The 25,566-nt window shown below is 48.1% G+C and overlaps 1 protein-coding gene across 6 annotated transcripts in view; it reads left to right on the forward strand.

Moving 5' to 3' along the window:
* The window catches only part of Bend3 (BEN domain containing 3), a 36,284-nt gene extending 12,537 nt beyond the window's left edge, over positions 1–23,747 (forward strand). The window contains exons 1-5 of one of the 6 annotated variants that reach the window (XM_030245147.1): positions 644–851; positions 969–1,045; positions 1,972–2,019; positions 2,476–2,672; positions 18,177–23,744. In XM_030245147.1, coding sequence (XP_030101007.1) covers positions 1,983–2,019; positions 2,476–2,672; positions 18,177–20,420 — 2,478 coding nt within the window. In that variant the 5' untranslated portion in view covers positions 644–851; positions 969–1,045; positions 1,972–1,982 and the 3' untranslated portion in view covers positions 20,421–23,744. Of the gene's footprint in view, positions 1–643; positions 852–968; positions 1,046–1,494; positions 1,797–1,971; positions 2,020–2,475; positions 2,673–18,176 lie in introns of those variants that run through there. The other 5 variants (XM_030245146.1, NM_001359601.1, NM_001359600.1 and 2 more) reach the window with 5 other exon arrangements.
* The last annotated feature ends 1,819 nt before the right edge of the window (positions 23,748–25,566 follow it).

The raw sequence follows: 25,566 nt of genomic DNA on the forward strand, positions 1-25,566 counted from the left end.
AGAGATTCCCCTGCCTCTCTTCAGAGAGCTGGGATTTTTAGGCTCGCACAACCATGCCCAGCCTGTTAACCAATTTTGAAGGTTTTATTTGTGAATAGATCCGCTAGACACTGTCTTTCCTGTCCTCTCCTCCCGTTTCCCTCTCTCAGGACAGTGTGTTGAGCACATGCCAGGCCATGGTTACCCCATGTAGTTAGTTTGTTGGTCACTATAGTGGCATCTCTTGTATCAAAGTCCCAAGATACCCCCTGTTCCCACTTCCTCAGATCCTTAACCAAAATGAAAAATGTGTCCAGAGTTACCTGTATCTGTTGTAGGAACCACACATCCCCAGTCCAACATTAAAGGATGTGGTACATACATTTTTTTTCAAACATAACTTGTTATTTGTATGTTTTTGTAGAATTTGGGTGATACCAGAAACTCCCTGGTAGTCTTGGTGATGGTATGAGCTCTGTCATGACCAGTGCATTTGGACAAGGATGGCTCTGTCTATATAGAGTACTGACCCCTCCTCCTGCCTCAGCCCATACCTGGTCTGTTTGGATTTCCTTCTGTCCTTCCGTGTTGCTCCTGAAGGAAGCACTAGACAAGTGTTGTGCAGTGTAAATATAGTGGGGCCTCGTGTACAGTTTTAAATTTTCTTTTTTTTTTTTTTTTTTTTTTTTTTTTTTGGTTTTTCGAGACAGGGTTTCTCTGTGTAGCCCTGGCTGTTCTGGAACTCACTCTGTAGACCAGGCTGGCCTTGAACTCAGAAATCCGCCTGCCTCTGCCTCCCGAGTGCTGGGATTAAAGGCGTGCGCCACCACGCCCGGCTAGTTTTAAATTTTCTAATCACCTTATAAAAACAGGTAAAATTGGGAAAGATGGCCTCGTGGTTAGGAGCTCTGGTTGCTCTTACAGGGGACTTAGGTTCAATTTCCAGCACCCACGTGATGGCTCACAACTGTCTCTCACTCTTGGCTCAGGGATCCCTGTTCTGGCCTCTGTGAGTACCAGACATGCATGTGGTGCACAGGTACTTGCAAGCAGAACACCCACACATGTAAGTAAATATAATTAATGTAAATAATAAGTGAAGTTAATAAATAATTTCCCTTAGCTTAGTAAGTCTAAGTAACTATGTTGGCATGTGATAAATACAGTTGTGGTGTTTTGTGTTGTGTTTATTGGGCTGTCTGAATATGCACTGACTCTGTGGTCCTGAGTCCCAAGTGTGGAGTTCCATGTGTGGCCACATCACTATTTTTTGACTATCTGGAGTTCCTCTGCTCTGTTTACTGAGAGAGACCACAACCTCCCTCCTTCAGCTTTTTTGTTGTGTTGTTTTGCTTTGAGACAGGGTTTCTTTGTGCAGCTCTAGCTGTCCTGGAACTGGCTTTATAGACCACCTTGGCCTGGAACTCACAGAGCTCTGCCTGCCTCTGCTTTCTGAGGATGATGGGATTAAAGGCGTGGGCCACTGAGACCACCGCCCTCCTCTTCCTCAGCTTTATTTTCTGGGCAGGGATGAGAAAGAGGCCGTCCACATCGGCGTCTTAGAAGGTCGGTTGGTTTGCTCAGGAACATTACTGACTCATAGTGGCTCTCCATCAGCACCCTGCTCGCTCGGACAGTCTTGTAGCGAGCGGGCTCAAGGCAGGTGAAAGGCATGCTTCTGTGGGTCTGGCACGAAGATTTGGCCACACACGGTGGATCCACCTTTAATCCCGGTACTAGAGGCAGAGGAAGCAGCAGAACTCTGAGTCCATGGCAAGCCTGGTCTTCGTAGGGAGTTCCAGGCCATCTGCTACATAGTAAGACCCCAGATCTCTTTCTCTCTCTGGGTGGGGGACACACTTCCTTAAGTCAAGGTTACTTAATCGTTGTTCCCAAAGCTGGGCTGTGGGGTGAGGGAGTTTCTGTGTGTAAGGAATGTTAAGGAATAACTCAAGCAATAAATGAAGGCCTTGTCTTTATCTTTTCATTTAGTGGAATAGAAGATGAACTCAACTGAAATCAGTGAAGATGTAGAAGAAGGTAAAAACAAAGCGTTTTTAATTGAATATTTTTGAATAGTTATACAATCATATATTCCCAAATTTTAAAAGTACCTAATGAAAAGCCTTCCTGCCTATCGTTGGCAGCCCTTTATCTACACACCATTAACAGATGCCTTTTAAAAGTACAGAAAGGTAATATTTAGGGGGTGGGGGGCATTTAGAGTCCTTGACTCTGGGTTGGTTGATTAGATCTATCACACAATTATTACCCATTTATCTCCCCCACAGGACTTTTAAACCCACATTTTAAATTGACATGTGATCAGGCATTGGCAAGCAGCAGGGATATCTTGTTGCTGGGACGTGCCAGCCGGTCAGCAGCATCCTTACTGACAGTGCTAGAGGGGAGCCCACATACCTGCCACTTAGAACCCCACCGCCCTCCCAGCAGCCCTGGTCTTCCCTACTGAGCCCCATTTCTTCTCTGCCATAGTTCTAAAAAATAACCCCGTGAAGGCAGAGGGCAGCGACGCTACCTTGGACTGCTCCCGGAACTCCAGGGCCTCCGAGAAGCACCTTCTGGAGAGCGTCCTCACCGCCCTCCACGATTCCAGCAAGCGCAAGCAGCTGGACAGCGACGGCCAGCCAGACTCTGTCCCCAGTGTGAAGAGGAGGCGGCTGATACCCGAGGTAAGGGCCTTACTCCCTCTGCTCCTAGGTGGATCTCTGCACTCACGGGCATCTGGCCAGGCGTTGACTCTTGTGTTTGAGCAAAGGGTTTCACTTAAGTCACATTATATCTGGCTTCCCTTTTTTAGAAGGTATTTAGCTGAAATACTAACCCTGTGTCTATAATGGGGAGAGCAGTCTTCACAATATAACCATTTTGAGTTCTTTGTTTTGCACTGCCTTTAGCGGGGGCAAGAGTTTGTTAATGGTAAAAAGTGTTAGCAGATGCCTACCATGGCTGTACATGCAAGGCTGATCCTGGCAAAGCCAGGGCCGCAGGCCTTTTCCTAGGTTAAGCCTCTCATTTATAGATACAAAGGGATTGCTCCTAGGAAACTCTCAAGTGAATCTCCCTTCTTCCACAGTTTCTTTCTCTCTCTTCTGAGATGGAGTCTCGAGCCCTGGTTGTCTACACACTTACAGAGATCCACTTGCCTGTGCCTTAGGAGCTCTGGGTTCAAGGAGTGTGTCAGTGTGCTGTGCCTGTCTGTGTCTTTATTTAGCCCTAGAGATCAGCCTTGGTGCTGGGCATCCTTTGCCACCCAGCCACACCCCGGGTCTTTGTGTACTTATTTTATTTGAGACAGAGTCTCATCAAGTTGCCTAAACTTTAACTTACTTTATAGCCCAACAGACTTGGAACTTGCCACTCTCCTGCCTCAGACTCCTCAGTGGCTGGCTTTACTGGGCTGTGCCACTTGGCTCACATTATTGCATTTCTTTCTTCCTCTTCCTCAGCAAAATTTTGCCACTTTAGCTGGCCTGGATATTCCTTATGTAGACCAGGTTGGCTTCAGACTTGCAGAGCACCTCTGCCTGCTGTGTTGGAATTTATACTACCACACCCAGTGGTGCCATTTTGTAACCTTCTGAGAACCTCCAACCCCTGATTTCAGACCCAGCATCCCCCCAGCCCTTTCATTCCTGTCTCTCCAGATGGGTCTTTGTCCACTGCAACCTTGATACAGGATCTTCTCTTTCCACCACACCGCTGATTCCCTGCGAAACCACGCCTCTTAGGTGTGAGCAGGATACCCTTAGTTCTTTCCCAGAGTCCTCCAGTCTTTTCTCCTAGCCCGTCTCTGTTCACCTCTACCACCCACCGACTTGCAGAAGCACCCTCCACCGGGCAACCTAAATGAAGTCTGCAAAAACACTGAAGAAATAGTCACTAAGAAAACCCGAACTGAGGCTGGAGAGATGGCTCAGTGGTTAAGAGCACTGACTGTTCTTCCAGAGGACCTGAGTTCAATTCCCAGCAACATGATGGTTCACAACCATCCGTAATGGGATCTGATGCCCTCTTCTGGTGTGTCTGAAGACAGTGACAATGTGCTCATATACATAAAATAAATAAATCTTTGGTGTGTGTGTGGGGGGGGTGAACTGTGATAAAACTGGAAATGAAAACCTTACGAAGTCAAAGACCTCAGCAAAGAGCCCCAGCAGCAGAGGCATGGAAGGTGCCTGTTGTGTTGAACTTGACTAAGGGCTGAGAGAAAATGGACAGGGGTGCGCCTGCTTCTCAGAGCAGTTCAGGTGACTACATAAAGTAGCAGGGACTGGGGAATGAGGCTTGAGGTGGGTAACTAGCCTAGGATGATGGAGCCTTCTGTGGTCCTGCAAACACCTTTAGTTCTAAGAAAGCATTTTCCCAGACTCCCACATCTAGCTCCAAATCTGCCTTTAGCCCCCACCCCCTTGCCATCTTGCTCTTTGGGAAGAACCAGGTCTGCATTCTAAACCTGCGTGGGCGTGCAACCTGGAGTTTCCAGTCCTCGGAGCACCAGGCATTCAGCTCTCCATCTCTCTCATTTTCCCCGAGACAGGGTCTTGTGCTGCCCTGGTTAGCCCTGAGCACCATGAAGCAGAAGGTGAAGCTTCTGCCTTTGGAGTGCTGGCTCCACAGGTGTGCGCCAGCATGACTGATTTATCCCTGCTGGGGATCGAACCCAGGGCTTTGTGTATGCTGGGTAAGCAGGGTACCAACCGAGCTGCATGCCCAGCTGTCTTAGCCGCTGTGCTTTTGCTGTGAAGAGACACCGTGACCAAGGCAACTCCTGTAAAAGGATACATTGAGTTGGAGCTTGCTTACGGTTTCCATTGCCATCATAATAGTGAGGAGAATGGTTCCATACAGCCGGGCACTGGAGCAGTTGCTGAGAGCCATGTCTTGATCTATGCGTGGTGGTGGTAAGGGGGCTGGCACAGGCTTTTAAAATCTTACAACCCACCCCCCCAGTGACACACTTCCTCTAAAGATCCCTAATCTTTGAATACTGCCACTCTCAGGTGACTAATAAGAATTAATATATGGGAGCCATTCTTATTCAAACCGCCACACCAGCCCTTAGTGACTTTTTATAGTGTTCTTTATATAGATGGGTCTTTTTACATTTATCCCTAAGTCTTTGTTTTCCATTTACTCGTGTGTGTGTGTGTGTGTGTGTGTACACTCAAATGCCCTGATGTGCACGGAGAGGGAAGAGGACAACTTGGAAGGAGTTGTTTTTCTCCTTCCACCAGGTTCTGGGAATGAAATTCCAATCATTGGTCTTGAAGGCAGGCCCCTTTAGATTTTATTTTGTTATATTTTATGTGTATCAGTGTTTTGCCAGCATGTATGTCTGTATACCATATGATTGCCTTCTGCTCTCGGAGGCCAGAAGGGCGGCTGGCACTGGATCTCCTGGAACTGAAATTCCAGAGACCAAAGCTTGGGCCTCTGGAAGAGCTGCCAGCGAATTGCTCTTAACCATTGAGCTCTGTCCCCAGTACAGGAAAAGTTTTAACTTCCGTTTTCTTTCCTTATTAGCTTTAGTACAGTGTTGTACTAAATTAGAAATGATGAAGCTGGGTGTGGGGGCACACACCTTTAATCCCAGCACTCAGGAGGCAGAGGCAGGCAGATTTCTGAGTTCGAGACCAGCCTGGTCTACAGAATGAGTTCCAGGACAGCCAGGGCTACACAGAGAAACCCTGTCTCAAAAAACAAACAAACAAACAAACAAAAAGGAATGATGAGAAGAGACTTTATGGTTTTTTTTTAAAGATTTATTTATTATTATATGTAAGTACACTGTAGCTGTCTTCAGACACACCAGAAGAGGGCATCAGATCCCATTACAGATGGTTGTGAGCCACCATGTGGTTGCTGGGAATTGAACTCAAGACCTCTGGAAGAGCAGTCAGTGCTCTTAATCGCTGAGCCATCTCTCCAGCCCCGAGACTTTATGTTTTGTTCCAAGTGATATTGTCAGGCTAGTAAGCTGAGGCAGAAGGCTCGTAGGACGGCCTGGGGTACATAGAGCCACGTCTTCATGTTATGACCCAGGACCTCACGTGTTCCAGGCAGGTCTCAGCTAGCACTGTGTAGCTTAAGCAGCTGAGAACAACCCTAACCTTGAGATCTGGCTCTTCTGCCCCTTCCTCCAGAATGCTGGATTATGGGTTACACCTATACAGGTGTAGTGTTTATGCGGTATACCTCTGAAGTCGTCTGGGCCAATTGGCTTCAGTGTTGGAAGTACAAATTACTGAGTCATTTTCCTAGTATGTTCAGGTATATTCAGATTGTCTTACTAATTTTGTTTCTTATGTTAATTTTAACACATTGTGTCTTAAAGGAATTGATTCATTTATTCTATTATCAAATTGTCTCCTCTCAAACTAACACTATAGCACAGTATTGCTGTTACTGTCCTTTCAACGGCCATGAGATCTTTAGTGATGGCTCCCTGGTTTGTCTTTTAATTTTTGTTCTCATATAATTCAGGCTGGTCTCTAACTCATTATACAAGGTTGATATTGAACTCCTGAGTCTCCTGATGTTACCTTCTTTAGAAAAGTTTGAAATTTTAAACAATCTGTAATGCTCATGAAAGAAAATTGATTTTTTGTTTCTGGTTTGGTTTGTTTTTTTTCAAGACAGGTTTTCTCTGTTTAGTCCTGGATCTCACTCTGTAGACCAGGCTGACCTTGAACTCAGCTCCACCAGCTTCCTGCGTGCTGGGATAAGAGGTGTGCGCCATCATGCCTCACTGCCTTTAAGCATTTTGTAATGGAATACTTAGAAATATCCGACCATTCACTCTAACTCCAACCCTTGCTTCATCCCCTGTGATCTGGGGAGACACATCATACATAGGTCATTCCCAGTATAGTGACAATGACTTCTTTGATGCCACTCATGTGGAGGCAGGTAAAACCCACAGAGTGGTTAGTGGAACCGCCTGTGTGAACAGTTAACCGTGTGCTCCCTCACTGCCCCAGAGCACATCAGACAGGTATGCCTAAGACAACAGTATTTGCACAGGGGATGACCACACAGCATGAGCAGTGGTATTAGAGGCCGCCATTGCCTTTTTAACTTTCATTTGTTGTCGTGCTAGGATTTTCAATTGAAGGCCTCACACACGCTACCATTTGCTGCTTCTTCTTTGTGGTGTTGTGGTTCAGAACCAGGGCCTCATGATGCTAGGCTAGAAAGTCCTACTACTGAGCTGTCCTGGGCCCTCCTCTGATGTCGCCCAAGCTGTCTTCAGATTCCTGGTGTAGCTGAGGATGACCTTGAACTCCTGAGCCTCCTGCTGCCACTTCCCAGTGCTGGGGATCGAACCCACAGCCTCGTGCTGGCTAGTAAGCACTACCGACTGGGCTATACACCCATCAGTCTTACATCTTGTAGATGACAGCGTATTGTCAGTTTTTCCTAATGACTGGTGTTGTCTGTATAGAAAGCACCAGCCTTTTACATAGACCTCATCACTTGTGAGTGTTTCTCCAAGTGGAAATTTCTTTGGAGACTCAGTCCGGTTATTATGATGTTTTGCTGGGGCAGACACAGGTGGAAGGATGCTTTGTTACAGGAAACACCAGTGATGTTTAGAAGCTTGCCATTGGCTGGCTTTGCCCCACCTTGCTGGTCTCCACTGCACGTACGGGTTTGCCTTACACTGTGCTGCTGAGCTTCGCCCGTGGTGACTTCACAGAACGGAAACTCACTGAAGAACTTCTCGTGAGCGTCCTGTGCCTTCTTGCTGCTTCTGCAGACCTGGGCTGATTGGCAGGCTTTGCGGTTTCTTCTGGGTTGCACTGCCCTTGCTGATTCGCGTATGGTGTTTGCTAGTGAACTGGACTGAGAACAACAAAGATTGGAAATAGAACTATTTCTAAGTAGGTCACCTCCCCCAAAGCCAGATAACCTTTCTTTTCCACCACCTCTGGCAGGTGGCGGGCTAGAAGGGAGGTTGACGTTTTATTAAAGTGGTTGTGAAGAATATATACCCACAGGAGAGTGTTTAGAAATATAAGTAACACCGGTGCCTGGGGTCAAAGGCCAGCATACCCAATCTCTTTCCCGACTTTAATCAACAATGACCTTGAACTTTTCTCCTGCCTGCACCTACCAAGGGTCAAGATGCCAGGTATGTATCGCTGCTGCACCCAGCTCCTCTCACTGCTTGTCTGTCTGTCTCTTGAGTCAGGTTCTCATTCTGTGCTCAGTCTAGCCTAGAATTTCTGCATCAGCCTCTTAAGTGCTTAACTGTGTACCTCCGTGGCTGTCTGGTATTTGCTTTTTTGAAAGTTTGTAGAAATGTATGTGTCAGTAAATCAGTATTCTCAGAACCCTCGTGACTGGAGAATAGCTATTGAGCTTTTTGAGTGTAGGCTGAGTTTCTAAAATCACACCAGTCTAGGTCAGAAAGGGTTGGTGTTTGCCCTTTTCCCAGAGTTCCTGGGCCTTCTGGGAGTGATAGTGGGGCCAGGTAGGGAGCCTAAGATCTCTTAGCTCTTTGACCATTTGGAGTTTGAGGAATGGAGGCTGGCAGGCGCTCATCAGAAAGTGGGAGGGGGCACACTAACAGTTACCCAGTCTGTGACAGAGCTAAGATATATCACACGTCTAATGTGCACACAGCTCTTCGTTCAGTCTATCACAGGCCTGGTGACTTGTGCAGGGCTTAGAATCCCTTCCCTCGGGAAGCAGAGGCCACAGTTTGAGGATAGTTAGGACTGTGTCGGGAGTTCAAGTGCAGCCTTGTTTCAAAGGGAAGGTACTTGCAGCCAAGCCTGGTGACCAGTTTGGTCTTTGGAGCTCACATGGTAGGAGAGAACTGCCTCCCACAAGTGGGTCTCTAGCTTCCCCGTCCTCGCTTTGACCAGTATACAAGTAATATGCACAGAATGAGTAAAGCAGTTTTTAAAGGAAAGCTGGAGAAATTAAAGCTCTCGCAGGTGCCAGGATTTGTTTATATAGAACATCAAAGAGCATTAAAAAGCAACGGGGGAGAGAAGGCTCAGTCCCCGGCAATTCCCAGCACCTTCTTTTGACCTAAGGAAAACCAGGCGAACACGTAGTACGTGCACATTCATGCAGACACAACAGTCACACACATAAAATAAAAAGTAAGTCTTTGAAAATAAATAAAGAGAATTTTAAAAATTCTTGTTTTTGTTTTTTTTGAGACATGGTTTCGCTGTGTGGCCCTGGCTATCCTGGATCTCACTCTGTAGTCTAGGCTGACCTTGAACTCACAGAGATCCGCCTGCCTCAGGCTTCTGAGTGCTGGGATCAAAGGTGTGCACCACCACACCCAGCTAAATAAAACTTTTTGTTTGTTTTGGGTTTTTTGTTTGTTTGTACAGGATTTTTCTATGTAGTCCTGGCTGCCTTGGAACTTAATCTGTAGACTAGGGTAACTTCAAACTAAGAGAGGTCCACCTGCCTCTGCCTCTGCCTCCCAAATGCTGGGATTAAAGGAGTGCACCACCACCACTCTGCTAATAAATCTTAAAGACAAACAAAAGCAAACCCTTGTTCCTCTTCCCTGAGCCCACAGCTCTAACTCCCCAATCTCTGGCTGTCTCCACATGCCCTCTACAATTAGTTACCAGAGGGACACTAGCAGGGACCGCCGTAGGAAGCTGGGTGATGCCTACTCGGACACCGCACATCTCGGTGCCACCCCCAGTCAGCAGAGGTGACCATCCATTGCTGCATTCTACTCTGTGGAAGTCCCACTGAAACTTAGCTGCGCTGACCCCTTGTGTGTATGGATGCTTATTTAGCCTGCATGTGTTGTGTGTTTATCACGTGCATGTCTGGCGCTCTTGGAGCTCATAAGAGCCCGTCATGTTTCCTGGAACTTGAGTTATAAAGCTGCCATGTCGGTGCTGGGACTTGAACCCAGAACCTCTGGAAGAGCAGCCAGTGCTCTTAACCACTCAGCCATCACTCCAGCCCCCTGACACCTTTGTTTTATAACTGGTGGTTTTAGAAAAGTCTGAAAGGGATTGTGGGAGGGACTGGCTCTGCCCTCCCTGGAATGGGCGTAACAGCAGATGGAGTTTGTATTGGTAGTCATATTTGTTCTTAATTTCTTTCATTTGTTGATTGATTGTGTGTGTGTACACCAAGGCATGTGGCATGTACGGGGAGTAGGAGTTGGTTCTTTCTACCATGTGGGTCCCCAGGAACAAACTTGGGTGATTAGGCTTGGTGGCAAGCCCCTTTACCTGCTGAGCCTACCTAGCCAGCTTGGTAGTCATCTCTGTCCACACAAGGGTGGTAGTCAAGAGCTGCCCAGGCAGAGGTTAGCTCTGTTCTCCCAGGGCCTTTTGTGTGAGTCCATCTTCTGGCTGGTCTTTCCGTTGGAGAGCAGAAATGTCGTCTAACCCTGCCACACACGGTGGCTGCCGAACAAGCTGGGGGTTCCTGAGAAGTCTCAGGAACAGGCAAATGGGGATTGCCGTTCTTCCCATTAAGGATGGGAAGGCTGAGAGCTTTGTGCTGCCGAGCCTGCCCTGTCAGGAGCTGGTGGGATGTGAGGGCTGCAGGGGTCACTGGAGTCTTAGATGGGGACCCCTTCCAGGTTCTCTGAGCAGCATCAGGAAAGCCTGGAGAGAAAGCACCAATGGAGGAGGAGTCTGAGCTGACTCCTTCCTAGTGCACCCATAGTCTTGCCTAGTTCCCAGGCACTCAGCGTTTGTATCAGCTACAGGTAGAGCAAACCTGAGAGACCTATCAGTAAGTGGGTCTGGGCACTTGTGTTGAGAGTGCAAGGTATGTATTGCCCTCAACGCCGTGATCCCAGAAGAGTGGCGCCAGCCTCCTGCCACATCACATGGCCTATGCTTGAGGTTACATTAATTTCCCTTCGTGCTTCCCACAGGCATGCTGCCTTCTTGGCCTTCCACTTGGCTGACTCCCTGGACACTGTTTAAGCTCATCAGTCATTGAACTGAAGTCAGCAACTGCTCTAAGATCTGGGTCTGATTCTGATGACCAGTACTTACCGCACTGGTGGCCGGATCCCCGGTGTCTCCCCAGGATGTCTGCTGCCTGTCACTTGCATGGCAGCATTGGCATCTCACTCAGTCCCATTCTCCAGCCAAGGTCTTCAGGCTTTCCCTTGTGAATGAAATACCCATCAGGCTAGATACTGGCATCAGCCGGAGCTGTGCCACAGAGTTGCCATATGGCTGGAAGATGCACCTTGGAGAATTGGGAGCTGTCAGCCAGATACAGTGTGCCAAGTAGCACAGATTTAAAGATTTCTTGATATTCCTAGACAGCTGAGCAGAGATTTTTATCATCAGCAGTCAGCACAGCCAGCATGCCTGCGCCTTGGCAGTGTCGGGGGATTAACTGAGCACCTAGTTGACTGAGAGACCCCAGTGCAGGGGATAAGATGGATAAGAGCCTTTCCCTGATGCTTATGTTGTGTTGAGTTGTGTGTTCGGGGTTTCTGTGCATGACGAACATTGCCCTCTGCTGGGACTCTTAGCTTTTTATTAAGCAGTTCAGTTAAGAAATGTTTCCACTGATGTTTCTATCACGCTTGGTAGGAGTGGCAGTGTTTGTGTTAAAAGGCTAAGACTGGGCTGAGAACCGTGGAGGGGATCTCCAGGTGGATATTCTCACGTCCTGGGTAGGAGTAGGGGAGAGTGCAGAGATTTAGTTCAGGTATTAGTCATTCTAGTCAAAATCCTGGGACTCTCACCCGTACTTCTCTTCCATATTGTCTGGAAGGCAGGTCTCCCTCCAGAACACTCACTGCACAGCCAGTGCTCCTGACCTCAACGCAGAATCCTGTCTCGGCTGTGCCGGTGGGCAGGGCAGGCTTGTCAGGAAGGTTAGCCTGCAGGCCAGGTGGTGTACACTAGGGAGGCAGAGGCAGGCTGGAAGATCCTGAAAGCTAGAGTTATACAAAGAAACCTGTCAAAACCAAGCCAGACAAGTTACTCTGTAGCATTTTCTTTTTGTTCTTGTTTTCTTTTGTTTTTTCTAGACAGGGTTTCTCTGCGTAGCCCTGGCTGTCCTGGAACTCAGAAATCCCCCTGCCTCTGCCTCCCAAGTGAGCATTTTCAGTTAATTATTGTGACTACAAACCCAAAGTCTTCCCTGTTGGCAAACCTCATAGTAACCCCATGGTTTGTGAAAGTTACTATTTTAAAGTTTTTATTTTTTATTATTTGTAACTTTGTGTGTGTCTGTGTGGGTATGTATGTTGTGTGCACATAGTGTCTGAGGAGCCCAGAGGTGTCCAGTTCCTTTGGAGCTGGAGTGGTTGTGAGCTACTTGAAGTTGGTGCTGGGAACCAAACTCTGGTCCTCTGCAGATGTGCTCTTAAGTGCTGAGCTATTGCTTCAGGCTCACCCCTGACCACCACAATTATGTTGATGCAATAGAACTTAAGATGCAAAATTGCTAAAAAATCTAATTTGGTCTATAGAAATTGACAAGTAAGACATAAGAGTTTACTAGGGGGTGCCTGGAGACATGGCTCAGCAGTTAAGAGCACTGACTGCTCTTCCAGAGGTCCTGAGTTCAAAGCCCAACAACAAAATGGTGGCTTACAACCATCTAATGGGATCTAATGCCCTCTTCTGGTGTGTCTGAAGATAGCTACAGTGTACTCACATACATAATAGAAATAAATCTAAAAAAAAAAAAAAGAAGAAGAGGGAGATGAGTTTGTTAGGGCAGTGCTTCCTGCCAGTGACCTACGGTTGCAGATATTTCAGAGCAAGGCTGAGAGTGTGTGTGTGTGTGTGTGTGTGTGTGTGTGTGTGTGTGTGTGTGTACAGCTGGGAATTCCCAGGTGCACACAAATGAAGCAACACTCCTTGAATTCTTATCTGTGTGGTGCTCTCAGTTTTCTATTCTGTATCTTTTTCTTCCTCTTTTAAGGTTTTTACTTCCTCTTCCATTTTTTTTTCTTATGACACACAGAATCAATTTTATCATATACTAACTCCAAAACCTATCAGGAGTGAAGGTTCTTTTTTTTTTTTTTTTTGGTTTTTCGAGACAGAGTTTCTCTGTGTAGCCCTGGCTATCCTGGAACTCACTCTGTAGACCAGGCTGGCCTAAAACTCAGAAATCCTCCTGCCTCTGGCTTACTCCCGAGTGCTGGGATTAAAGGCGTGCACCACCACTCCTGGCTTCTTTTTTTTTAAACTTCATACTTACTTAGCTTTCTGACCCTGCTTGTGCCTTCAATGCTTTCGTGCTGATTTTCTGTTCCTGAATAAAGAAAGTGTACATGATCCTGCCTTGGACACACTGAGTCCACGGGGAACCACCATAGGCCTTGCTCCCGTGTTTCTTTGGTTTTGACAGTCTCGTAAGGACTTCAGGCCTCTCAGCAGGAACCTCTTGAAGTCTGCCTGATCACATGTCACATTAGGATTTTTGTGCTTTCCCAACCTTCTTGGTATTGAGGTAAACAGTCCTCTTGCCAGGCCCTCGATAGCCTGGTTGTGTTAGGGTCTGTACTGTAGGGAAGCCCATGACGGTGTGTCGAATGTTGGGCTGTTCTAAGCGCCTCTAAGCACCAGAGAGAAGAGTCAGGGTTCTGCCTACTCTTTTCTGACTATTTCTCTCTTACCTCGCTCTTCCTTCCCCATTCTGTTTTTCTTTCTCCTGGCCTCCCTTCCATCATCTCTCTTACTTTCGTGTCCTTTTGTGGTTTAAGATAGGGTCTCACGTAGCCCACGTTTGCCTGAAACTGTCTATCCAGATGACTTATTTCTGACCCTCCTGCTTCAGCCTCGAAGGTGCTTGTACTGCAGGTAAGCATCACTCTGTCCATCGTACTTGGTGCTGGGGGCCCCCACCCTGGCCTTCCTGTGCAGTCGGCAAGAACTGTCTATCCCACTCTGTGACACTCCAGTCCTCGCATTCATTCATTCATTCATTCATTGGAAACAGGATCTTACTCTGTAGCCCAGGCTGACACAGCATACACCACAACTGCCTGACTTAGTTTCTCTGTATGACCCTGACTGTCCTGCAAATTGCTCTGTAGACCAGACTGGCCTTGAATTCAGAGATCTGCGTGCCTCTGTCCCCCAAGTGCTGAGATTAAAGGCGTGCGCCACCACTACCACCACAGTCACCCAGGTGTGTTTCTTACTATATATATAGTCTGAAATAAAATCTTGTCTGAAAAATAGAAGATGCTAGGACTGGAGAGATGGTTTAGTGGTTAAGAGCATATACTTCCAGAGTAGCCAAGTCCAGCACTTGTATCAGGCAGCTTACAGCTGCATATAATGGCAAACAGTTTTCTGAGCTCTTAGGCACCTGTATCCGCATGTTCATACCATATACAGACAGACACATACACATGAGTTAAATATTTATTTATTTTATCTATGTATAATGGTGTTTTCCCTGCATGTAAGTATATGTACCACATGTGTGTCTGGGGCCTGAGGAGATGTTCAGAGGATATCAGCAGCAGGAGTCCGATCCCCTGGAACTGGAGTTTCAGGTGGTTATGAGCCATCATGTAAGTGCGGGGAACCAAACCTGGGTCTTCTAGCCAGGCTATCTGGCCTCTTAACCAATGAGCTCTCTCTCCTAAAAGTAAATAAATACATTTATTTAAAATAAAATGTAAAAGGCAGGGTTTAGCTCTGTGCTACAGCATTAGGCTCTAAATTTAATATCTATCTGGTGGGGATGGGGAAAGAATTCCTCCTCCCTTTCTGGCAAATGGCCATTTAAAAGACCTCTCTAAAGTGTTTTTAATCCCCTTCTGCTCAGTCTCTTTATCGTCCTCCCTTGCCAAACTCCTGAGAATTGCCTTCGGAGTGCCTTACCCTCCCGTGCATTGAAACTCCGTTAGTGAGAGTTAGTTATGACATCGTAACAAAAGGCCATAGCATTACGTTTGTCTTGCTTAGTACAATCTTGTAGGAGATATTTGTTAAATACTTCCATTATACCAAATAATTTAATTATAAGTACTTAACGTTATTGTGCTTGGTGCGTAGTATCTCATTGTATCTCAAAACTCCCTTGTTGCAGACATAGAAGCTGAGCCATGAAAGTTCACACAGGGGAGGCCCTGTGCACATCTCACCCTCTATCCTTGGAGCTTCCTAAAGCCAGTAGGGTGTATGTGTGCGTGTCTGTGTGTGTGCGTGTTCATGTGTGTGCATGTGTGTGTCTGTGTGTGTTTTGCTTGACCTCTCTTTACTGGAACTCTTTACAAGAACTGAGGTCTTGAATTTATTTGGCAAGCATTCTACCACAGTGCTCCCCTCCAGGTCCCAGTGTCCTTGTTTTAGGCAGAGATTGGACAATGGTAAAATATCTGCCCAATGCTGGGCAGTGGGGACACATTGGGAACACACGCCTTTAGTCCCAGCACTTGGGAGGCAGAGGCAGGCGGATTTCTGTGAGTTTGAGGCCAGCCTGGTCTACAGAGCTAATTCTGGGACAGCCAAAGCCTACCTTCCCCGCCCCCACCCCCAGCACACACCAGTCTTTTACTTTGCTCAGTTGTGGGAAGATCAGAAATGGCGTGCTTTTGTTGTGTTAGTTTGGTGGGTTGGGAGGGAGGAGTCACCAGAAAGGAGCAGAGAGGAGAGCAGGTACAGACCACCCAGGACCTCTCCCTCCATCCTGCTCTCAGGAAGTAAGCTGTGTTAGGAGAGTTAGAAGGGAGGGATGCCACTGGCCTTTGTGTTCCTAACCCTGTTACCCAGCAGAGGTAGCAGGCAGCAGGAGGGGGAGACTCCATCTTTGAAAACACAAGACCACCATCGAGATAAATAAGGAAAAAACAAATCCTGGGTGGGGGATGGGGTGTAGCTCACAGTAGAGCATATGTAAACAGCCCTGGTTCAATCCCTGGCAAAACAATGAGAATCTCTTCTAGGTCTCTCTCCTGTGAGCTGAGTGATTTTGTTTTACCTTAAAGAGGGTCCAGGAAGTCCCTCACTCATCAGTATGTGGTAGGCGCAAGGAGGCTTGGAGCTGTCTGTTTTGTTGGGGCTGCCTTTCTATGCCTTATAGCCTCCGCCTGGGTTAACCTTATTTCTTGAATATCTCCTTAGCCTGTGTTTGCTTAGGCTACAACGAACTCACGTTCAGTTTTGTGCTGGAATTGATTGTCTTTACTTACGAATGACTCTGATCTGCCTGGGTGAGGTAAACTGAGGCCAGACACTATCTTATAGGCCCTGGGAACCTTCCAGAACCCAGGAGCTTAATGCAGAGCCACAACTCCCAGTCTGTTTTAGCAGAACCCATATGGTTATGGACATTACAGTTTCAGCACCTCTGGGCTCATCAGCTGTGTGTTCCCAGGTGTGGCAGGAGCTTCCCTGAATAAACCTGGAGGCTGCTTGCTCCTCTGCTACCTGCTACTGCCTGCTAATCAGTACTTCTGTTTAATTACACTCTCAAATACATATATTCCAGCAAGTTCCTGGTTCAAATTAAACATTTGTCAAAAATCACTATTAACTTGTAACTGAGGTCCGTTAATAGTATGTGAAGTGCATAACCTGAGGGTGTGGTCTGTGTCTGTCAGTCTGTGGGTCTCTTCTTTCCCTCTCTCCCTCCCATCCCAGTCACCCACTGATCTGCTTTCTAGCAACACTGGATGTATTTTCTAGAATCTACATAGGTGACATTGAATAATCTGACTTCTTTCATTCCACAGTTATTTTGGTGTTTACTGGTTCTGTCTTCCTTTCTTTTTAAATATGGTGTCATGTAGCTTAGGATGGCCTTGAACTTCTAATCTTGCTGACTACCTCCCAGGTATTGGGACTTGTAACATATACCACCATGCCCACCTTTAAAATGAATTTGTTCCTTGGCTTGGTGGTTGTTTGTTTAGTGGGGGACAGGAGTGGACATCAAACCCCGGATCTTTTGCATATTAGCAAGCACTTTACCACCTAGCTGCACCCTTCTGCAGCCCTTCTCTTTTTCTTTTTGACAACCATATCCGAGGATTATAGATAGATATGTATTACTATCCAGCTAATGTCTAAGTTCAAGTGTAGATCATCTAAAATTCTGGGTTTTTTTTTTTTTTTTTTTTTTTTTTTTTTAAAGGTTGACCTAAAACTCACAGCAAATCCTCACGTCTTAGCCTCCTTAATTCCTGGGATGTTAGTTACGAGCCACCAGGCCTGATCCATTTTCATTTACTTTTGCATTGAGCTTGTTGAGGTTTGGGCTAAAATTAAAAATTACTTATTTAATCCTTATTACATATGGATATTCATTGTTTAGAATATTAGATCTAAAACTTGCCTTTGGCCCCCAAATTGCCCTTGATTCTTTATCATGAGTCACCTGTCTTTCTACATATAGAGAAACAAAGCTCTTGAGACATCTGGTTTGAGATGGGTGGCAGCCACTGAGGAAGGCAGTGAATGAGGTCTGGAAAAGTGATGGAGCGTAGCCTGAGCAGCGCCTCTGAAGGGCAGCAATGATGTGCTGCTCTCGGCTGGAGGAGGCAGTCCTCCTCTGTAACCGTTGACAGAGTACTTAGTCTAGAGCTTTGGTCAAAGGAGGCTGGAAAGTAGTCCCTAGCTAGCACTCCCGCAGAAGCTCAGGACGGGTGGTGTTCATCTGTGGCGTTGGGTGGGGTGGGTACTGTCAATGGACAGATGCTGTAACAGTGGTAGCACTGAGGTGGCCCCTAGTCACTAAGAGAATCTTTGCTCCATGGACTCTGGGAGCTTCGAGTGGCCAGCCTGCTACTGTGTGCCTCGTGGCAACGTGATGAGGCAATGTGCTCCTGGAAGCTGCAGGCTGAAGCTACCATGGCCAGGAGCCATTGTACACATCTGAGAGCAGGAAGGTGTGGGCCAGGATAGGACCTTCTTATGGCTGAGCAACCATGGAGTCTCTTCATGCGCATTTGGCTGCTCACCTGCTGTGGAAGTTCTTGCCCAGCCTTACCAAGCTGGCACAAGTATTCTACAAGAGCCTTACTGGGTCTAGCCTGAGTGAGCCCTTTCTCAAGGAGTAGGAAGATGGAGCAGGTTGGCCCTCAGATGCTGTGTGTTTGTAGTATGTTCCTGTCTAGGCAGAGTGTTTTGGACTAGGAAGCATTGACCTTGGGTCTTCTGTGCTGTCCTAGCCCGGTATAGTGCAGCGTTTGAGAACGCACACCTAACTATATAATGGTTTCTGCTTCTTAGGCGCTCCTGGCCGGCATGCGCACCCGTGAGAACAGTTCGCCCTGCCAGGGAAATGGAGAGCCTGCCAGCAGGGGCAGGAGTGGAAGCTGTGCATGGCCTGCAGAAGAGGAACCTTCCACTGAGGCCACTGTCCCTTCCTACAAGAAGCCCCTGTATGGCATCTCCCACAAGATCATGGAGAAGAAGAACCCTCCCTCGGGAGACCTGCTCAGCCCCTATGAGCTCTTTGAGAAGGCAAACTCCAGTAGCGGCCCTTCTCCCCTGCGCCTGCTCAGTGAGTCTCAGAAGCGGGAATGTGGTGTCGGGGTTGCCACCGATGGGGACCTCAACATCTACTTCCTGATCCAGAAGATGTTCTACATGCTCAATGGACTCACGACTAATATGTCCCAGCTTCACAGCAAGATGGACCTGCTGTCCCTCGAGGTGAGCCGTGTCAAGAAGCAGGTGAGCCCTTCCGAGCTGGTGGCCAAGTTCCAGCCCCCGCCCGAGTACCAGCTCACTGCTTCCGAGCTGAAACAAATCGCCGAGCAGAGCCTGTCTTGCGGTGACCTAGCCTGTCGACTCCTTTTGCAGCTCTTCCCAGAGCTCTTCAGCGACGTGGACTTCTCCCGCGGCTGCAGTGCCTGTGGCTTTGCCGCCAAGCGGAAGTTAGAGTCGCTGCACCTGCAGCTCATCCGCAACTACGTAGAGGTCTACTACCCCAATGTGAAGGACACGGCTGTGTGGCAGGCCGAGTGCTTGCCGCAGCTCAATGACTTCTTCAGCCGCTTCTGGGCCCAGAGAGAAATGGAAGACAGCCAGCCAGGCGGCCAGGTCACCAACTTCTTCGAAGCAGACCAAGTGGATGCCGGCCACTTTCTGGACAACAAGGACCAAGAAGAAGCTCTGTCTCTGGACCGCAGCAGCACCATTGCCTCAGACCACGTGGTGGACACTCAGGACCTCACCGAGTTCCTAGATGAAGCCTCCTCTCCCGGTGAGTTTGCTGTGTTCCTGCTACACCGGCTCTTCCCGGAGCTGTTCGACCACCGGAAGCTGGGCGAGCAGTACAGCTGCTATGGTGACGGGGGCAAGCAGGAGCTGGACCCCCAGAGGCTGCAGATCATCCGCAACTACACAGAGATCTACTTCCCTGACATGCAGGAGGAGGAGGCTTGGCTGCAGCAGTGTGCCCAGCGCATCAATGACGAGCTGGAGGGCCTGGGGCTGGAGGGAGGCAGCGAGGGTGAGGCACCGCGGGACGACTGCTATGACTCCTCTAGCCTGCCAGACGACATCTCGGTGGTCAAGGTAGAGGACAACTTTGAAGGTGAGCGGCCTGGCCGGCGCTCCAAGAAGATCTGGCTGGTACCCATTGACTTTGACAAGTTGGAGATCCCGCAGCCCGACTTCGAGATGCCAGGCTCAGACTGCCTTCTGAGCAAGGAGCAGCTGCGCAGCATCTATGAGAGCAGCCTGTCCATTGGCAACTTCGCCTCCCGCCTGCTCGTGCACCTCTTCCCGGAGCTCTTCACCCACGAGAACCTGCGCAAGCAGTACAACTGCAGCGGCTCCCTGGGCAAGAAGCAGCTGGATCCGGCCCGCATCAGGCTGATCCGCCACTACGTGCAGCTCCTCTACCCGAGAGCCAAGAACGACCGCGTGTGGACCCTGGAGTTCGTAGGCAAGCTGGACGAGCGCTGTCGGCGCAGGGACACGGAGCAGCGCCGATCCTACCAGCAGCAACGCAAGGTCCATGTGCCTGGCCCCGAGTGCCGGGACCTAGCAAGTTACGCAATCAACCCCGAGAGGTTCCGTGAGGAGTTTGAGGGGCCCCCTCTGCCTCCTGAAAGGAGCAGCAAAGACTTTTGCAAAATACCCTTGGACGAGCTGGTGGTCCCCTCACCTGACTTTCCGGTGCCTTCCCCCTACCTGCTGTCAGACAAGGAGGTTCGTGAGATCGTGCAGCAGAGCCTGTCGGTGGGCAACTTCGCGGCCCGGCTCCTGGTCAGGCTCTTCCCGGAACTCTTCACGACCGAGAACCTCCGACTGCAGTACAACCACTCCGGGGCTTGTAACAAGAAGCAGCTGGACCCCACGAGGCTGAGGCTCATCCGCCATTACGTGGAAGCTGTCTACCCCGTGGAGAAGATGGAAGAGGTGTGGCACTATGAATGTATACCTAGCATTGATGAGCGGTGTCGCCGTCCCAACAGGAAAAAGTGCGACATCCTCAAGAAAGCCAAGAAAGTGGAGAAGTGACAGGGTTGGGGCTGCCCAGGGACCTGGGTCACCGCAGGCTGAGCAGTGGGTGCCCTTGGGACTGAGCATTGCTCAGGAGCTCGGATGGTACCCACAGACCGGCACCTTATGCCAGTGGGGAGTGGTTTCCTACATTTGCACACGTAAACACCTACCCAGCCACAAGAAAGAAGCCTTGAATTTGGTCTTTTGTATTTATGACTTTGTTCTGTGTTCCCTGGTGGCACAGCCGGAGTTTTGGGGGGGGTGGGGGGTAGCCAAGCTGTGAAATCAGAGAATTGGTAGGGTAGGGTCCCTTCACAGGGCTAGGGTGCCCTCCCTAACCCTTACGATTCAAAATTCAAATTTAGACTAGATGTGGTAGCCCACCCTCTAGGCAGAGGCCACTGGAGTTTGAGGCCAGTCTAGTTAGTCTGCAGAGTGAATTCCAGCCCAGTCAGGGCTGAACAATGAGACCCTGTCTGAAAAACAAGAAAATGCAAACGTAGCAACTTGTTTCTCTCTCCTCATGTTTTACATCTTCTATTTTTATCTTTTTTTTATTATTAAAATGAATTTTTGAAGAATCATTAGGCTCTTTGGGAGCCATTTTATTTAGAAAAAAATCATAAAATATTTGAGATGAGATGCTGTAAGATTACTTCAGTTGCTGGGATTTTTTTAAAGATGATTTTAGATTTATGCTTTTTTCAAAAAAGAAGAAATGCCATATTCAGGCATTATGGGTAACTGTGGCTTCAGGTGGCATAGTGACTAGTTTTACTAATCCTGTGTCTGATATCTGATTTTGGAAGAGTCCATAGACCCCCTTAGATTCAGCAGACGGGATGGATTATAAGTAGTGTGTAGCCCCTTTCTTATTCTATGTGAGCTTCCGTTCTGCGGTGGCCCAGCCTGTCTGCCGCCGCCGTGTGGTGCTCGCTGTGTAGATGAGAACACTGGAAGATGATCTGAATGTAGGTAGAACGGAGGCGTGGGTCCTTACAGCCTTCGTGGGAGCTGTGCCCTCCACACAGATGTTGCTGTAGAGGGACACATTGCAACACAGTGTGTAGGGACAGTTTTGTGTGATTTACGGGTGAGCTTTTGGGTTCACCGAGAACTGTTTACTTCCCATGTATTTGTACAAAGTCCGTGTCCCCAGACCTCAGTGTTAGCTCCTCCCATGGTCTTGAACCTCCAAAGCCCCAGCCTAGGGCTCTTTTGCAGGTGTTGGAAGAACCCAAACCATCTTAAATGGAGTGCCCACACCCCTTCCCAGTCCCACCAGACCTTTTCCCTCAAACCTTGCAGGAAGTTCTGCCAGCCTACCCTGGCCCACCCCTAGCATGGAGGTGCGTATCTCTTCCCCTTCTGCACTGGGGCCAGATGCCTAAGAAGGAAAGGAGACCGTGTTTCCCAAACTCAGTGCATCGCATCCCCGACCTAGAAGACTGAGTTGCCCGGGGCAGTCATAAAACCCTTGTGGGACATTACAGACGTGATAACTTTAATGGCTTAATATTTTGCTACATTAATATGCAGAGGTGATAGAAATAATCTATGAATTTTCTCATAAAGATAAGAACTTTAGTTCTAGTAGACCACATGATATAATTTTGCATGTACCCAATGGGCATTCAATTTTCAATGCTATAAAGCTTCTGTCCTCTGTCATTCTCAGATTATTTATGCTATAACTGTAAACCTAAATTATTGACATTGAGAAGTGCGCAGAGACTTTGTGGCACACACGAATCTCCTTATAAGAAGTGAGGGGAGGGGCCCCGCGGAGAACAAGGCAACCTTCTTGTGCCCAGGAAGAAGGTAATGGGCAGCCAGAAGAGTCCCCTTCCCCCCTCACTTGGCCTCTCTCTAATGCCTTAGTTACACACACACACACACACACACACACACACACACACGCTACCCCAAAGATGGCTGTGGCACTCTCTCACTGCTTCCACTGGTTGGAGAGAATTCCATGGGATTTGTTCTGGTCTTGAGGATGTAACCGAGAGGATTCCAAGCCATGTGAAAATTGTCCTGCTTTCCAGAAAGTGGAGTGTGGCCCTGCAACATCAGAAGCACAATCGGCCATTGAGTTTTTACAAGTCCCATCTCGTCACATCTGAGAAATGGCGGGCTCTAGGAACTGAGCGGGACTTTTTGTAACCCAGAGTGTGTTAAATTCTGGGAACCTGTATTTTGGTTTCCTTAATACTTTAACTATGTAGGGCTTCTCTCCTCCCAACCCCCACCTCCACCCCCAGTCCCATCATCCCTTCAGTGAAAAAGAGCTGGTCACTCTGGGAGCTGTTTCCTGCCCACTGGACCGTATGGTGTCCTCACTCACCCATCCGTACAGGGAGTTCCAGTGGGCATTTTTTTTTCATGAAGCAATATAAATATAAAATACTTATTTTTTCAGAATTTAATGGTTTTCATGAAATCTGTTGGCAACTACTTTCCCTGTCCTCATCTAAATTCTTTGTTTGTGTTTTGGATGATTTTTGCCTTGTATCCAGAGGACTAAAGATTAGCCCCGATATTCTGATGTTCACTAAAATAGTATGTCACAGTAGGTGGTAGTGGTCTTGGTTTTCTCTGTTAGTAAGCTGTTAAAGAATGTCTGAAGATACTCTTGAATGTACAGTGTTCGAATCCTGCTTTTATTCATGTGGCCGTGTCTGTCTGATGGCAAACGTTTGTCAGGGAATCAATGTCTAGTGTCGTTAGTGCTCGCTGCCCTTCCCCTTCAGTGTTGAACCCCAAACCTTCCTTTCCTTTTAAGTTAGGAAGTGAGGGGTTCATATCAGCAGCAATCATCAACTGACCAATGGGATCTACTTAGTGGCGACTGGATTTGGCCTGATCACACCACAGTGTGGCCATTTGGGTCCTTGTAGAGATTGTCTCGGTTTCTACTATCCCCCCAGCAACTGCTTCCTACCTGATCCAGAGGGACCTGGAGACCCCTAGTTGGAGGTCACTGGGTCATTCTGAAGTGGGGGGTGAGGGCCCAAGGGCTGTCACTGCTGTGGGCAGTCTTTGTCTCTTGTAGATCCAGCCTTAATGTCTGACATCCCAGGAAGCGCAGACCCTGCACAAAGTGGATATCAGAGCGATACTGTGAGGAGTAAGTAAGGAGCATAGGTTTACCAAAGAGAATGAGCTAGCACATCATGTCTGCCTGTTACACTGATCTGAGTGCACCCTTAGAAAACTGAATGTACCACAGACCCAGGACAGTTTTGGAACTTGTATGCTCTCTAGCAACTTTGTGTGAATTTTTATACAAGCACTGTTTTATTAATTATATAAAATATAAAAATAGAAAAACTGGTCTCTTTAACGCTTCATTTCTTTAGGCCACTTAGAGTGTGTCTGAATTTGTCTGTCCACCTGTTTGGGGACTTCAGTGCCTGGATGTGGGGTACAGCTTGCAAGGTTTTGGTCATAGGCGAGTGGCAGAACTCACCAACTCCATCCTTCAGTGCTACTTGTATACAGAGCACAAATTGAGGCACTCTTCCATCTCCTTCCTGGCCTGGTGCCAGCCCTGCCTGTCCCAGCAGGACATCACTTCCTCGACCCCAGTATTTCCACCCTGTGTCACATGGGTTGTAGTTTCTCAAAGCTAACCTGGTAACAAAAAGATACATGTTTTCCCTCTGCTGGTTACAAATCAGCAACCTTTTAACAAGTAGCATGGTCAAGCTGGAGAGGCCCGTGGTTAGGTGCACTGGCTGCTCTTCTAGAGGACCCAGGTTCAATCCTCAGCTCGACACCATCTGTAATTCCAGTTCCAGGAGATCCAGCACCCTCTTCTGACCTACTTGACTACCACATACACATATGGTAGGGCATACACATACATGCAGGCCAAACACCCATTAAAATGTAAGGCATGGGGGGGGAGGCGTTGAATTAAGTGCAATCTTCTACTGCATGCATTTTTCTGCTTTGTAACAAGCTGTCTTTGGGTTTCCATTGCTGTGAAATGACACCATGGCCAAGAACTTTTAAGGACAACATTGGGCTGGCTTACGGGTTCAGAGGTTCGGTCCATTATTAATCAAGGCAGGGGGATGGCAGCATCCAGGTAGACACAGTTCTGGAGGAGCTGAGAGTTCTACATCTTCATCCAAAGGAAGTCAGGAGCAGACTTTCCTAGGTGGCTAGGAGGAGGGTCTCAAAGCCCACCCCCACAGCCACACACTCCAACAAGGCCACACTGCCTCATAGTGCCATTCCCTGGGCCAGGCGTATTCCAACCACTTCACAGCCTTAGTTTAGAGAGGTTGTCTTGGCCGGTGGGAAGAGGCAGGTTCTTTATAAGTTAGCATCAGGATGGCTTGGGGAGGGGGCGTTGTTTGGTTTGGTTTTTGTATTTTTGAGACAGATTGAGTGGCCTGGAATGCACTAGATCAGTCTGGCTTCAAATTCAGATCCTCCTGACCAGGTACTAGGATTGATATGTGCGCCACTGGGGCTACAGAGCTAGCTCAGCAGTGAAGAGCACTGGCTGCTCTTCCAGAGGATCCATCCAATGCCCTCTTCTGACCTCTATGGACACACATGATGAATGGATGGATGGATGGATTTCTTTTTTTTAAGATGTGCACCACCACTTTACTGGTTTTATTGAGACAAGGTCTTACATACAGCAGAGGGTAAGCTTAAACTGACTCCACCTCCAGGACTCCAGGACTACAAGCTCAATTTAAATTTTTAATTGGCTTAATTTTCATTTCTAGACTTGAAAATTTTGTTTCAAAAAATAGGATAAGAGGAAGTCGGGTTTTATAGTCAGGGAAAGGCTGACGAGAGCGGAAGCCAGGGAAGACTGAGCACGCTGAGCGAGGACCTTGGCTTGGTGGCTCTGTCTGTTATCCAAGCGTTTGGGAAGCAAAGGCCAGAGTGCTGCTTAGAGGCTAAGGTCTCAGATGACAAGGGGATGAATGCAGTAAGAGGCCCTGCTGCCTCCACTCAGCAGATGTCTTTGGATGGCCAGAGCTCCTGGGCCTGCTCCATAGCTCTGACTAGTCCTGCCCCCATGAGTTACTAGTTAAGCAGCCCATTGCAACCTGGCGGGAAGGTCCTGACTTAGCACAGACCTGACAGGTCTTGCCTGAAGCTGATTTGCAAGATGTGCGTGGGTGGG

The sequence above is a fragment of the Mus musculus genome, chromosome 10 (genome assembly GCF_000001635.26).
Source record: "Mus musculus strain C57BL/6J chromosome 10, GRCm38.p6 C57BL/6J".
Classification (NCBI taxonomy): Eukaryota; Metazoa; Chordata; class Mammalia; order Rodentia; family Muridae; genus Mus; species Mus musculus.